Source organism: Gekko japonicus, unplaced genomic scaffold, assembly GCF_001447785.1.
Source record: "Gekko japonicus isolate JY-2015 unplaced genomic scaffold, Gekko_japonicus_V1.1 scaffold883, whole genome shotgun sequence".
NCBI classification, from domain to species: domain Eukaryota; kingdom Metazoa; phylum Chordata; class Lepidosauria; order Squamata; family Gekkonidae; genus Gekko; species Gekko japonicus.
In genome coordinates this window covers 231,846-247,244 of record NW_015169801.1, presented here as the reverse complement: position 1 = coordinate 247,244, position 15,399 = coordinate 231,846, and the positions used below count along the sequence as shown (strand labels likewise).

The following is a 15,399-nucleotide window of genomic DNA, read 5'->3' as shown; positions in this document are numbered from 1 at the left end:
CCTTTCAGCTGGGGGGGGGGGTTTCGTATGAATAGGAACACAGGATTTTTATATCAGCACAGATGCTAATTTTCATACGAACCTCCCCCCCAGCTGAAAGGGGACACGGGATTCTTATTTCAGGACAGATGCTAATTTTTTGCCCCCAAGCATTTCCCCTCTGCTCTCATCAAGCTGATTACAATTTGCCTTGTAGCTCTGCATCCTTTACAAGCATTCTTTACAGCACACCTCCCACCTTCTGACTGGGATAAAAAGATTGCATTCTCCATTCCTATTCATGTCTGATGAAGGGAGCTTTGATTCTCAAAAGCTTATACCCTGAAAATCTGGTTGGGCTGTAAGGTGTTATTGGACTTGAATATACCTGTGAGCAATGTTCCCTCTAAGCTGTGGAGTCTTGTGAGCAAAAAATCGACTTTGTGAGCTACTGACATTAAAGTGGCGAGCAAGCAATTTGGCTACTGCATAAATTACTTTGCTCTGGAGCCATCCTTCCTGAGCGAAGGCAAAAATGTGTGAGCTGGAGGCTAAAAAACGGTGAGCTAGCTCACACTAACTCAGCTTAGAGGGAACACTGCCTGTGAGGTAAGTTAGACTGAAAGAGAGTGACTGGACCAAGGTCAACCAGCAAGCTTGCATCTGAGTCTAGTCTGATACTCTAAGCACTGCACCATACTAGGTCTCGGTGTGAAGATACTGCCAGGTGGAGGACTGCAAAGACGTCTTAGAAGATCATACTTAGAAGTTAATATTTAGTGAGTTAATGGTCAGCGTCACTGATTCATTTGTTTCATTAAAGGTTGAAGGTGCTTGGAGAACAGATGGGAAAGGCCTTAGCATTTGGGACCAGTTTGCTCACACGCCACTGAAAATCAGCAATGATGAAAATGGAGACATAGCCTGTGACAGCTACCACAAACTGGAGGCAGACTTGGCTATTCTGAGAAACATCAAAGTGACTCATTATCGCTTCTCCATTTCCTGGCCTCGGGTCCTCCCTGATGGAACCACCAAGTATATAAATGAAGCTGGTCTGAGTTACTATGAAAGGCTTGTGGATGCTCTCTTGGCAGCCAATATCCAGCCACAGGTAAAGGCAGCGATTTAGAATCCATACAATCAACATGTGGAAAAGAAGCTATGCTGGCAATTGGATTGTTAATTAAATTCAGGGGTCATTTCCTAGAAAAAGAGGTGCAGGAGCTCATTAGCATAACGTATTTGCATATGCCACACCCCCTGACATCACCGGAAGTGTGGGAGAAGGCAACACCCACCGCTCAGGCTCCACTGGACTGGACTGGACTGGACTGGACTATTCGGGGGGGGTGCAGATCTGCTTGTACCTGAATAAAACTTGGTTTTAAAGGTGCCACTGGACTATTTCGGGCCGGGGGGGATCTCTGCAACCTACCTGGCTGCTTCTTGCTCTGACTGAGGGCTGCTGGGAGCAAGGGGTGGGGCTTGTTGCATGTGCCCGCCCCCTGGGCTCTGTACTGCCGGAGCTCTGCTCCTGTGCGCTCCTGCAGGAAATGACCCCTGATAAAATTACATTTAGAGTCCATCACAGCTTCCAATATTGAATATCTCAGAAATGGTGACAAGATGAGATTGCTTAGAATAAAGTTCCCAGTTTAACAGAGCCTGTGGAACTTTTATAACGGGTCATGGGCACCACCACGAAATGGCTACCATGGGGGCTAAGACTAATCACACAACATTGGGGAGGTAGGAAGTCAAGTATCTTACTACAATGGGAGAAACTATTTCTGAATGGGAGTGGGAATGGGAAGTGACATAGCAGCACAGGTGATGCTGATGTTTAAAAAAATCCACTCTCCTGCTCCCGCTAGTTTCCCGATCTCCCGTCCAGGCACTGACCAGACTCAGATCTGCTTCACAAGCCTTCAGACAATGCCTTAGACTTTTTTTTTAATCTATCGTTCTCTCCTGTTAGGTGGTAAATTAGGCTGATGGAGAGTATCTTGCTGAATGTCACCACATGACTGAACAAGATTTACGGTCAGCTCTCCTCAGTTCAAATCCAATATCTTATACTATTAATTTCATTAGCTTTACCTTAATTAACTGACGAATTAAATGCCCTCCCTGATGGAACAAGGTAAAGATAACAGAGGATGAACTGTAGCTATGAGTTTGTTCAAGGATCAATTATGGGAATCTAACTAGGCCGCGTTCAGACTGGCAGTTTGGCCCGACAGCCAAACATTTCAGGAGCGTTTCACTAGCAGATTAAAGGGGCGAGTTCACACAGACACAGTTGTCTGGCGTCCCCCAGCCATACTCAAGCCATCATGTGCCGCTTCCCTCCCGAGTTTTAAAAGTACCTGGTGGAAGTGGTAGCAAACCGTGTGGAGAGCAGGTTGATTCCGGTTCCCTGATGTGTGAACACAAGTGCTGTAAGGTGGGAACAACCTGCAGCCGTTGATAATAAGTGCCGGCTGTTTCCGTGGCAGGCGCCCATGTGCCCATGTGCATAGGCGCATGCAGTGGAGTGCAGAAACAGCCACTAACAGCCTGCCAGGGGCGGGCCAACAGTGCGAACGCTCCCTTGTGCTTCCTCCATGGTATCCTCCTGCTTCATTTGCTGCAGTGTGAATGGGAATACCGCGACCAAGCCGTTCCGGGTCTGTTCCAGGTCTTCTTTGACGCGACTCCGTTGCGCTGCAAACAGCCAGTCTGAACGCGGCCTAAGTGTCTGCCTTTGACTTAATACCCACAAAGAGGCACAATGCACTTGGTCAGAAGCTTCTCTTTATTACTGTCACCTTCCACTGCTATATGGCCTTTCTTCTGAACCCTGGTAATCATGGGTGGCCCCATCCACCTGCCAGGTCTTTACACCAGTTCTGTTCCACCATACATCGTGGAACAAGTTCCTCACTTTACTTGGCTGGGTGACTGGGTGGGTTGAAGAAGGGAGTGTTTGAGAAGAATTTTCAACAGTCAGTGACCTTGTAAAGCCGCTTATGTCATTACATGCATGCCTCTATCTCTAGGTAACTATTTACCACTGGGACCTCCCTCAGGCCCTCCAAAACGTTGGAGGGTGGGAAAACGAGACCATAGTTCAGAGGTTCAAAGAATACGCAGAACTTCTCTTTCAGAGGCTTGGAGATAAGGTGAAATTTTGGATAACTTTAAACGAGCCCTATGCCATTGCTAATATCGGTTATGGCTATGGAGTGTCTGCTCCAGGTAAGGCTACCATGTTGCTCCCTTTCTTTCTTATTTGCAAGAGGGATACTGGGGGAGGCGGGCATCCAAAAACATTCAAGGCTCAGCTAGAGCTCATGGCTCTCCTAATGCAGTATATCAGAAGCAAGGCAGTACAAGTTACGGATACTTCTAAACCCCTAGAAACCCTGTACATCTGAATCACATGGACGAGTTTTGGCTTCAGTTTGGGATTTTTATCTGGGGTGTCTGTAGAATGGGAAGGGGATCTCCATAGGATTTATTACAACTCTTCCCTTTCCTTTATCCTTGTCCCAGGTATGCTGCTGCTGTGCCAGACAGGCTGCAATGTGCTCAGCCATTCCTTTTGGGCAGGCATTTCCCTGTATCTATCATACATAGATCCAGTAGCCGGCTGTTACTGAGGTCTCCAGTGCACAGGCCACTTGTAGCTGGAATGGTGCTAGGTACAGGGGCCTGGGGGGCAACAGGTCCTTACATACTTGTATGTGATGCTTGGGAAGGTTTCAGGGGAACAGGATTAGTGGGCCAGATGGCCCTGTGTTCAATATGGCAGCAAGCACACCCAATGGCAACATGGAGAGGCAAGGAAGACCTGGCAGTGCACGCTCTGGGCCTGTTGCTGCTGAAACCCCCCACCCCCCAAAAAATAAAACTAAGCATCTCTTGGTACCTTAACAACGGCTAAACTTATTGGGGCATATATCTGATGAAGGGGGCTCTGGCTCAAGAAAGCTTCTGTTATTATACAGTTGTTAGTTTTTAATGTGTCATGAGACTGTTTGGGTGCTGATAATCATCGATCTTTCCCATTCCCCCCACAATCCTTTCCAACCTTGGAAAAGTTGATTCTCAGTGTTGGGTGACCTACGTAGAGCCATGGAGGTGAGGGATCTGTCCTGAGGAGAGGGAAGAGGGCAAAATCCTGCCGTTGGTTTTAGTGGCGCTGGCACTTGCAGAAGAGGGGGGATTTCATCCCCTCCACAGTGCAGCGCCTTCCCTCCTCCTTGGGTTGCCAGCTCTGCATTGTGAAATTCCTAGCAAATTAGGGATGGAACCTGGGAAGGCCGGAGTTTGGGGAGTGGAGAGACCACAGTGGGGCATAATGCCTCAGACTCCACCCTCCAAAGCAGCCATTTTCTCCAGGGAAACTCTGTAGCTTGGAGATTAGTTGTAATTCTGGGACAACTCCAAGCACCACCTGGAGGTTAGGAACCCTACCTTCCCCACTTATGTGGCTGTTTCACCCAGGTTCTGCAACCCCAGAATCGGCTTTCCCAGGATCACAATCCATGCACCAATAGATTGTGGGATCCAACCCTTTCTTTTGCTGAATTTGTGTAAGCAACCTGGAAGCCGCCTGACAGGGTTGCCAGACCCCCCGGCGTGGGCGTGGGTCACCTGGTTTTGGGCGCTCCTTTCTGCTGCTGGCCAGCTGGCTGCTGGTGAGAATTATCCGCCCCAACAGGCAAGAGGCCAGAAATAAACGTGAAATGCCCTATGTCACCTGGAAGTGCTGTACGCACGTTGGTGATATTGGGAGGCACTCTGGTTTTCGGGCAAAACTCTATGATTAGAAGCTAATTCTACCATAGAGGTTTTGCCCACAAATCAGAGCATCCCCCCCCCGATATCCTTGACGTGCCTACATCACTTCTGGGTGACGTAGGCACGTTACGTTTATTTCTGGCTTCTTTCCCTCAGTGCTGCTGGTACGTTCACCCCATCCCCTGCCCACTGGTCCAATGGACCTGGCAATCCTGTATGGCAACTCATGGAAGACTTATGGGGTGGGTGTTCACCGGAGACATAACATCGCTAGTGATACACTGACATCATTTCCCGTGCACCCGGAAGTGATGTCAGTGACTTTTTGTGGAATGCTAGAACATCCCGTGTCACTTCTGCTTTAAACTGGAAGGGACACCAGCCCAGCAGGCCTTTCCTCCCCCCAGTTCCTTCCGTCAGTGCCTGAGGCACCGGTGGGTATCAAAGGGAACTGCTTGGAGGCCTGGCACCCCTAAGCCTCTCTCATGTTTGGTGTCAATTTCCCCGGGATGTCAGCCATTTGGTTAATGTGACTTACTGTAAGAAAAATATGTGATTGTGAGATGCCACAATAACTCAGCAATATGTTGATGGCCTTCTTAAGTAAACAAAGTATAAGGCTATTCAGAATAAACAAAGAGAGGGATCCAGGGCCTACCAGAGGCCTTCACAGCAGCTTGTCAAGTGAGCTTAGCCACAGCCAGAAGTAAAACCTGATCTGGAACTGCTACAGATTCTTGTACCCTGGAACAATAATATAACATGAAACGGGCATCTGAATACTGTAGTGATCTGATAAATGTCAAGATCGTTACCTTCAAGGCGCTGGAATGGCTGGCCACCAAGCTGGAAGATCGTACCCATCTTGGCTGATGATGTAGCACTGTGTTTTAGGTTGCTTATTGTGGTTTAAACATTGTATTTTATTGTGTGTTTTATTGTATTTTAGATTCCGGCTTTGCCGCTTGTGAACCGCCCTGAGCCTTTGGGAGGGTGGTATAGAAATCTAAATAATAATAATAATAATAATAATAATAATAATAATATATAACAAAAGGACAAATACTGTACATTGGAACTGTTAACTACTAATTGCTCCCTGTTTATTGTTGCCTCAGCTGGGATTCTGTGCCGCAGCATGATCCAAATCTAATTTCTTTGTCTTCCTAGGAATCTCTTTTAGACCAGGCCGAGCTCCTTACATAGTGGGGCACAACTTAATAAAGGCCCATGCAGAAGTTTGGCATCTCTACAATGAAACATACCGTCCAAAGCAAAAAGGGCTGATTTCTCTTTCCATCAGTGTTGAATGGGCTGAACCAAGGAACCCTAACAAGCAGGAAGACCTTGATGCCGCCAGGCGACATGTCGAAGTAATAGGATGTCTCCACGTCCTCCAATATTTATTTTTTTAAAAATTGTTCATAATAGTGACAACAGATTGGATCCCACAGATCTGTTGCACTAATGTTGGCATCTTTGTCTGGCTCACAGCAGCTTCTTGATAAGAGTATCTTCTGCAGGAAGACCCTTTTGTGTCAAGGGAAGGTGCCGCTGTTAAGGGAACAGATCCCTGGGATCTAGCTCAGTGTTCATCTACAGCATCAGTAGGCATTTATACAAACACCTTAACTTACCATCAAGGAAGAGAGAAACACACACACACTAGTGTTGCCAACGCTGAGCTGGTAAATGCCTAGAATTTTGGGGGTGGAGCCTGGGGAGGGTGCTTGGGGGGGTCAGCAGTGGGAGGGCTTCTAATGTCCTGGCCCCACTGGTGGACCTCCTGATGGCACTGGTATTTCTGGCCACTGTGTGATACAGAGTGTTGGACTGGATGGGCCTTTGGCCTGATCCAACATTGGCATCTCTTATGTTCTTATGAGGGTACGGTGCGAAAAGGAGAGGGACCCCAGCAGAATAAATTTAGTCTACCCTCCAAAGCAGCCATTTTCTCCAGGTGAGCTGATCTCTGAAGTCTGAAGATCAGCTGTAATTCTGGGAAATCTCCAGGCCCTACCTGGAGGTTGGCAACCAAAGCACACATAATACAGACAAGGTAAATACTGTATAGTCATGGCAAGATAAGCCAATCTCTGTATTTTGTTCCCTCAAATGAAAGTGCTGGACTCGGCGGTCAAGGAGCCCCACTCCTCCCCTTGGCTTGATTCTAGACCTTGCATTATCCAGTTGTGGTTATAATGACTGAACATTTTTCTAACCATTTCTAACGGCTCTCCAGTTTTCCCCCTCTTATGTTCACAACATTCCTACTTTGGATGACTTACCAAAAAAGACCAGTGGATCTTATAGGCAGCTTCTATCATTAATATTGTTTCGTTAAGCACAGAAGCGGCTATTGACAATTACTTCCATTAAAATATTGCAGTCCTGTGCAGTTACTCTAGTCTAAGCCTATTGACTTCAGTGGGCTTAGACTGGAGTAACTCTGCATAGGATTGCAACATAAGGCACTTTTTTATCACTATTGCTATTTTTTGACATGAACTCGACATTTTATGGGGCATGGCTAAGCCCCGACACTGCAAGCAAAGTCTGGTCAAATTTTGTCCTATTTCCTTCCTATACTGTGTTGCCTTTTCTCAGGCTCTCTCGTTTCACTAAGCTAGATTCAAATATTTTGCTGGGAGGTGAGGAAAGGAGGTCTTTGGTCTGGATAGAATGGTTCTGTAATTGTCCAAAAAAAAATGCCTCCCCAATGACTTGTTTTTAATGGATTTTTGTTTTTATACCGATAACTTATAATTGTAAACCACCCCAAGCAGGACTCTGATGGAGTGGCGTAGAAGTCTCCTAGATAAATAAAATGCCCAGCACACAAGTCTCGTGCACCAATAATGTCAGAATTCTACATCAGAAATCCTTCAAGGCAAGATCAGACTTTTATTATCCCAGAGCAATTATGGTTGCCAAGAGGCCTGGAAAAAATATTGATCCCCTTTAATAGTGGCTTAATGTGAAAAAACAGACAGCTGATGGTTTTCTGGGCATGGCGGTAAATAGCCACTTCGTAGATATCACGCCATGTTGCCACTATTAAAAGGACAGGACATTTTTGTTTTCTACAGGCAGTTGGCAACCCTAAGTGCAGCAGAGTTGTACGTTGCATCCTGGGCAGTGTTTCATCCAAGTCTGTACTGTTATCTGACCACAAAAACGCACAAACCAGACCCAGCACTTGGTCAGTTACCATGACTGTATATGCTGTGAAATATTTGCACTCTGCCTTTAAAACAAACTGCCAAAGATACACCCAAAGGCAAAATGAGTATCTGTAGAATTAGCTACTGTTGGTTCAATAAAAAGTCCCGGTTTCAGAGACATTACTTAATTTAACATCTTTTTGAAAAATTTAACTATCTTAGTTCTTTGCTGGCTGGTTTGCTCATCCAATCTTCAAAACTGGGGACTACAGTGAGGTGATGAAAAGGAGAATACGAGAGAGGAGCCAGGGCCAAACACGGTGAGAGAATGGCAGATCGTGGATTATGGCGGGTGGGGAGATGAGGAGGATCATAACTAGCACCAGTGTTCCCTCTAAGCTGAGTTAGTGTGAGCTAGCTCACAGTTTTGTAGCCTCTGGCTCACACGTTTTTGTCTCAGCTCAGGAAGTAGGGCTCCAGAGCAAACTAATGTATACAGTAGCTAAATTGCTTGCTCACAACTTTAATGCCAGTAGCTCACAAAGTAGAATTTTTGCTCACAAGACTCCACAGCTTAGAGCGAACATTGACTAGCACCCATCATACTTTGTAAGTAACTATAAACGCATGAAACTGTTTGATACTGAACCAGAACATTGATCTGTCAGAGTCAGTATTGTCTACTCTGACTGGCAGCAGGTTTCCAGGGTGTTGAGTAGAGAGTTTTCACCCCCCCTGTATGACCTGATCCCTTTAACTGGAGATGCTGCAGCAATTGAGCCTGCAAATGGAAGCCGTGGCTCTCTGTGTATTTCATGATGAGGGTTGCACAGCGTTTTAGGAGAAACAGAGAGTGCATGCCATGACCAATTTTACACCACTGGAAAGGAAGGGATAGTATTTGTTTGCCACACAGCCTTTCACTCCAACGCATGTTATCCAGGGAATCTTTTGTGCCCATCATCTGCTGCAGTACTTGTTCTTTATCTTGTCCCAGCTATGATTGCCCTCATATTCATGACGGGTGGAAGAGCCCACACCCATCCAGAAAGCTTCTCTCTGCCCAAGTGTCTTTTCCCCTTCTTGGACAGTTTTCTTGCTCTGGTGGGCAGCCTGTCCTGTGTTATTAACTCTTCCTCCTTCCCGGGTTTTTAGTGGAGGTGTGCTGTGGCTGTGGGAAGCAGGAGGCCCTGTAGGGATGCCAGACCCCCCTAGTGGGGGCAGGGGCTCCCGCTGCCAGGTCTCACTTTTGTGCCGCAGGCCAGCTGGCAGGCGGGGGGAATACCCCCCCCCAAGGAAGGAATGCCTGGCATTTCAGCGACGTACCTATGTGACCTGGAAATGATGTATGCACATCAGGGGCGATGTTCTGGTTTTGGGGCAAAAACTATATGGTAAAAGCTAGTTCTAACATCGAGTTTTGCTCAAAAACCGGAGTGTCCCCCCCCCCAACATGCCTACGTCACTTCTGGGTCATGTCGGCATGTTCTTGAAATGCTGGGCGTTCCTTCCTTCTCCCAGTAAGTGCACCCCCCATTCCCCGCTGGCTGCTTGGAGGGAACTTGCAACCCTAAGGCTGTGGCAGGTGCGATGCAAAGAGCAATGACCCTCTTGCTTTAAAAGTACCTGCAGAAGAAGATGAGCACTTTATCTGGAAACTGGATTTTTTAAAAAAATGAGTGAGTTGCAGGGCTATTTTGGGGCAGGAACACACAGGAACGGAGTTTCACCTGGCTCCTGAGTTGGCCACGCCCAGCAGGAACTCATTAGCATAATAGGCCACACCCAACAGCAGAAACTCATTAGGATTGGCTACATTAGGGGTGTGTGGCCTAACATGCAAAGGAGTCCTTGCTACAAAAAAAGGCCCTGGGTTTTGACAACAAACAAGGTAAATGGAATAAGAAGCAAAAGGTGGGTGTGGCTGGATGAGCACACTTCTGGTAACACAGGGGTGTGGCCTCATATGCTAATAAGTTTCCGCTGTTGGGTGTGGCCAATTATGCTAATGAGTTCCTGCTGGGCTTTTTCTACAAAAAGAGCCCTGGTGAGTTCTATGTGAGGGAACAACCCACATTTAGTCTTCTTGCATCCATAGGATCACAGAAGTTCATCCAAGGGATATATACCAACCATGGCCATAAAGTCTTAGCGTAGATTTGGGTGCAGCACTTTTGTCCTTTGGATATGATGAAGGATATGCAGCACAGTCATTATATATTCCAGTTAGGCTGTGTTTATATAGCTTCCCTGAAGGACAGTGTCCCACATAAAGAAAACAGAAGTCAGTAAGAATGATGACAGTATAAGTCTTCTATTCTGTTTACTGTAGCCCATTCAAGGCTCATTCTCCCTTGACACTTTTCTTTGTGTGTGTGATGCAGACTCCCTGAATTTACTGAAGAGGAAAAGAAGAGGATTAAAGGCACCTTTGACTTTTTTGGCTTGAATCATTATACCACAGTATTGGCATCCAATTTAGACTATCCTGCTTTTATTTCATCCTATGATGCTGATAGGTAAGAGGTGACTCCATACCACATCAAGACCTGTGTACTTCTCTGGAACCTGCGTTGATTTCTATCAGTGCCAAATAATGAAAGCATGACTTATGCCAGCATAGCATTTCTGAGGATCCAATTGTTGAACTCTTGTGATGGGAATTTTGGTTGCTAGGAGGGTACTTGTCAGAAGCATTTTTGCTGCACTTTGAAAGGGCTTCACTGTTTTGCTAAGATTTTTATAGTGCAGACCTTTGATCTAATCGGAACCCTGTTATAATTTGATGAGAATAACCATCTTGAAAGAAGCTTTATTCTGCCCTCATAAGAATATGGCGGTGGTTAAAAGTACTTGTTCCATCCTAAAGGTAAAGGTTTCCCTTGCTCGAAAGCTAGTCGAGTCTGACTCTAGGGGGTGGTGCTCGTCTCCATTTCCAAGCCAAAGAGCCAGTGCTGGCTGAAGATGTTTCTGTGGTCATGTGGCTGGCATGACTAAACACCAATGTGTACAGAACACTGTTACCTTCCCAACGAAGCGGTACCTATTTATCTACTTGCAATTTCTTGCTTTTGAACTGCTAGGTTGGCAGGAGCTGGGGCCAGAGATGGGAGCTCACTCCGTCACGTGGCACTAGAGTCTCGAACTGCTGAACGACAGACCTGCAGCTCAGCTTCTTAACCTCTGAGCCACCACAGCCCTATGTTCCATCCTAGTTACATCCAAATCTAAACTATCACTAAGAATGTGAACAGAGTACTGGACTGAGAGGGTTGCATGGTATGGCTATTGTTGCTTTATTTTTTATTGACCTGCAGGGAATCTTTGATAATGTGGCATTTGCAGGTATCTATAACACTTCAAGAGGTATGTAGGAAACAGGTTATAACTGTCATCCATGTGTGGAAGTGACCTCACTTGTTGTTTGGCCAGCATGGCAGCAATAAGAATGTACAATTTAGTTTGCCTTCACAGGGACCTGTTGGGTACGGCCCGTGACAGTAACGTGTTGTCCCTTTCCCAATGTCTGAAACTTAACAGGGACTATTATTTTTAAGTACACAAGATATGCATACCATTGCAAACAAGTTTTGAGAAGGGGATGTGTGGGCAGAAATGCCTCTGTGTATGTTTTGCATCTAGCCCTGTCCCCCTACCCCAGATGGGTCGAACTCATTTGTTACGTGGGCCGGATCTGACATAAATATCACTTTATCAGTCCAGGCCATGTGTGCCATAAAACGCAATGCCAGGTACTGGAGATATAAACTGTATAAAGGACAGCAGGTGGTATGCTCTGAGTTGGTGTATCCTCACTACAAGGCCCATGGGCTGGGAGGGGGGTGGTGCAAAGAGAAACCCATATGGGCAGACTGGAGAGCCTGTGGTACAACACTGGGCAGTTTCTCCCATGCTGCTTGACTGCTGCAGATGAGGTTGTTCCGCCATGCTAAAGCCACAATTGGAGTGGCTCCGCCCACTCCCCCCCCGAGCAGTCTCCTATTCCCTCCCTTGCACTAATTGCTTGTGGGCCGCATAATAACCCTGGACGGGCCGGTTCCAGCCCTTGGGCCTTATGTTTGACGCCCCTGCCCTATCCTGTATCTTGTGTACCTCTGGCTACAGACTATCTTAGCAGTCCAATGTTTTTCAGACTTTTGAACTTGGGTCTTCTAAATTTATGACGCTTTATGAGTTCCCCTACCCTTTAGCAGGCCATCTCTATGGCGAGCAAGAATAAAGAATCCTTACACAACTGTATGCATGCAATGTACCACTGTGTGTATAAGGAAGTATTGAATAGGGTGCTAATCCAGGACTTTCATTAGACAAGGATTAGAACAGAGCATCTCATACCCCTTTGTAAAACCTGCCATCTAAGGTCGAAGAGAAGGGGAGGAGCTGCTTTGTTAGGAAATTTCCATACATTCCTAACCTGTTAGCGTCTTTGATAACAACAATACTAAACTTTTAGTGCTAGGAAGAATGGCTCTGCCTTGTACTGGATCCACCCTTTCAGGAATTCTGTGTTCCTTTTTTAGGTGTCTTGTGCTGCCCTGATCTATCAAACAATATCTGAGTGTAGAAGCAGCTCCCATGCCTACATCTGCACCAAGATGTTCAGTCAGGCCCTATTGAACTAGCCGGATCTCATATGGAAAGGGATGGCATCATTTTGGAGAACCCTTAGGAGTAATAACTGAAACTCCTTATCAGGGCCTGTGATTGATCTCTGTGATCAACCACTGTTAGAGAGAATAATGAATGCAATTGGCTGGCATATTAGCATTTGATGTAAAAACCAGGGCTATTTTTGGGCAGGAACGCACAGGAACGGAGTTCCGGCTGGCTCCCAAATTGGCCACGCCCAGCAGGAACTCATTAGCATAATAGGCCACACCCAACACCAGAAACTCATTAGGATTGGCTACATTAGGGGTGTGTGGCCTAACATGCAAAGGAGTTCCTGCTACAAAAAAGGCCCTGGGTTTTGACAGCAAACAAGGTAAACAGAATAAGAAGCAAAAGGTGGGTGTGGCTGGATGACCACACTTCTGGTAACATGGAGGTGTGGCCTAATATGCCAATGAGTTGCGCTGTCAGAGGTGTGGTCTAATATGCTAACGAGCTCCTGCTGTTGGGTGTGGCCTATTATGCTAATGAGTTCTTGCTGGGCTTTTTCTACAAAAAAAAAGCCCTGGTAAAAACACTGGCAACTTAACAGAGTTTCAAAACAAGTTCCTCTATGATGCATCAGCAGATGCAATAAATATAAATTATGTGTCACTTTACTATCAAAGTGCTCATCTGATCAAGTTTCTAAAGGACAGGCCTATGGTAGTTTTGATCTTGTAGGCAGGTTAAGATAATTTAATACTTTATATTTGTCAGTGCTAATAAGTGATTCGATTAATTTGCTTTATCTTCACAACTACACACAGCAGATTATGTTGGTGGTGAATTACACAGCCTCCCCACACCCTGATCAAGCTTCATGCAGAGTAAATTGTACTTCCCACATGACAAAAGGTGTTACTGCTGACCAATCTTCTTGACCTTGTAGACACTAGTATACAGAAGCAGTGGTGCAAATCCCAATGCACAGGTCAGTCTTGTCCAGGGCTATTTTTGGGTAGGAACGCACAGGAACGGAGTTCCGGCTGGCTCCCAAGTTGGCCACGCCCAACAGCAGAAACTCATTAGGATTGGCTACATTAGGGGTGTGTGGCCTAACATGCAAAGGAGTTCCTGCTACAAAAAAACCCTGGGTTTTGACAACAAACAAGGTAAACAGAATAACAAGCAAAAGGTTGGTGTGGCTGGATAACCACACTTCTAGTAACATGGGGGTGCGGCCTAATGTGCTAATGAGTTGTGCTGTCAGGGGTGTGGCCCAATATGCTAATGAGTTTCTGCTGTTGGGTGTGGCCTATTATGCTAATGCGTTCCCGCTGGGCTTTTTCTACAAAAAGAGCCCTGGCTTGTCCCATCTTATATAAACAGCAGCCATGTTTTGTTCTATTTGCCAGAGGTGTTGCCTCAATAGCAGACCGCAGCTGGCTGGGCTCTGGCTCCTTTTGGTTGAAGGTGACCCCCTTTGGCTTCAGAAAGGTCTTGAAGTGGATCAAGGAAGAATATGATAATCCACCTATTTATGTGACTGAAAATGGGATATCGGAACGTGGAGATGTTGGCTTCAATGATACATGGAGAACACACTATTTAAAGAGTTACATTGATGAAGCTCTAAAAGGTACAAACAGGGTTTCTCTCTCACATTGCCACTGAAATACAGAGGACTGTCGATCTGTGCTAGTTTAGTCTTTCCCTTATGTCCTAGTAGAAGAAAAGAAGGAGAAGAGATTGGATTTATACCCCGCCCTTCACTACCCAAAGGTGTCTCAGAGCAGCTTATAAACTCCTTTCCTTTCCCCTCCCCACAACAGACACCCTGTGAGGTAGGTGGGGCTGAGAGAGCTCTTGACAGAAACGGCTCTTTTTCAAGAACAGCTCTTATCAGAACTACAGCTTGCCCAAGGTCATCCAGCCGGGTGCAAGGGGACGAGTGGGGAATCAAAACCGGTTCTCCCAGATTAGAGTCCGCGCACTTCACTACACCAAACTGGCTCTCAATTATTTGGGGAAAACAACATTTACATGCATTTAATAACTGATGCTTTTTGCTTTTTTTGTACCAGTTTAGGGAAGGATTTGGGGTGGAAAATCAGCTGACAGACTCTTTCCTTACCCATAATTTCTCTGTTCTGATCACCCCAATGGCTTATACAACCCTGCCCTGAGGTGTGCATTTTGAACACCGTGGGGGAAAAAACTGCCAAAAGGGAAGAATTTGGAGAGAAGAGACACAGTGGATGAAGAAAGCATTTATCATCCCTGCCTCTCCTCACTTATATGGCCAAAATCTTATTGGCGTCAGGCTGATTTTTAATAATGAAAACAGACTTTTAGGCACTTGTTTATATTACCTAATGCCTGATCATCTGCAAGTTACCATTACCTATTAAGAATTCATAGCATGCTGTAAACCTGCATTTTTGTATGGAGCACTGCTCATATTTTAGAACCCTGGTTCAGCTCAAGCTACAACAGGTGCTGTGTAATATTACATCCAGGAAATTGGATACAACAGGTTATGTCTTTCTTTTGGTGATGAGTAGCGCAGTTTTGTTCCAGCCTCTATCATTATCATGGGCAAGAAGGCCCATAATGATGTCATGAAATGATGTCATCCTCAGGGATGGCCCATCTACTAGGCTGACTTTATTTATAATTTCAATTTATAGCCCGCCCTCCCCGCAGCGTGGGCTCAGGGCGGCTCACAGGTAGACATAAGCCAAACACATAAAACAACATATAAAACCATATAGGGCACCAGTAGTGGAGGGGTGCCAACCATCCCTGTCACTCTCCGATTTCCCGATTGGCCACTGCAGCCCTGCCACGG

The 15,399-nt window shown here is 46.0% G+C and overlaps 1 protein-coding gene across 1 annotated transcript in view; it reads left to right on the top strand.

Moving 5' to 3' along the window:
• LCT (lactase) overlaps nucleotides 1-15,399 on the top strand; it is a 48,024-nt gene that overhangs the window by 26,731 nt on the left and 5,894 nt on the right. Inside the window, exons 7-12 of the mRNA XM_015417112.1 lie at nucleotides 803-1,093; nucleotides 3,024-3,222; nucleotides 5,941-6,143; nucleotides 8,157-8,254; nucleotides 10,319-10,453; nucleotides 13,964-14,187. Of these exons, the coding sequence (XP_015272598.1) occupies nucleotides 803-1,093; nucleotides 3,024-3,222; nucleotides 5,941-6,143; nucleotides 8,157-8,254; nucleotides 10,319-10,453; nucleotides 13,964-14,187 (1,150 nt within the window). The remainder of the gene's footprint in view (nucleotides 1-802; nucleotides 1,094-3,023; nucleotides 3,223-5,940; nucleotides 6,144-8,156; nucleotides 8,255-10,318; nucleotides 10,454-13,963; nucleotides 14,188-15,399) is intronic.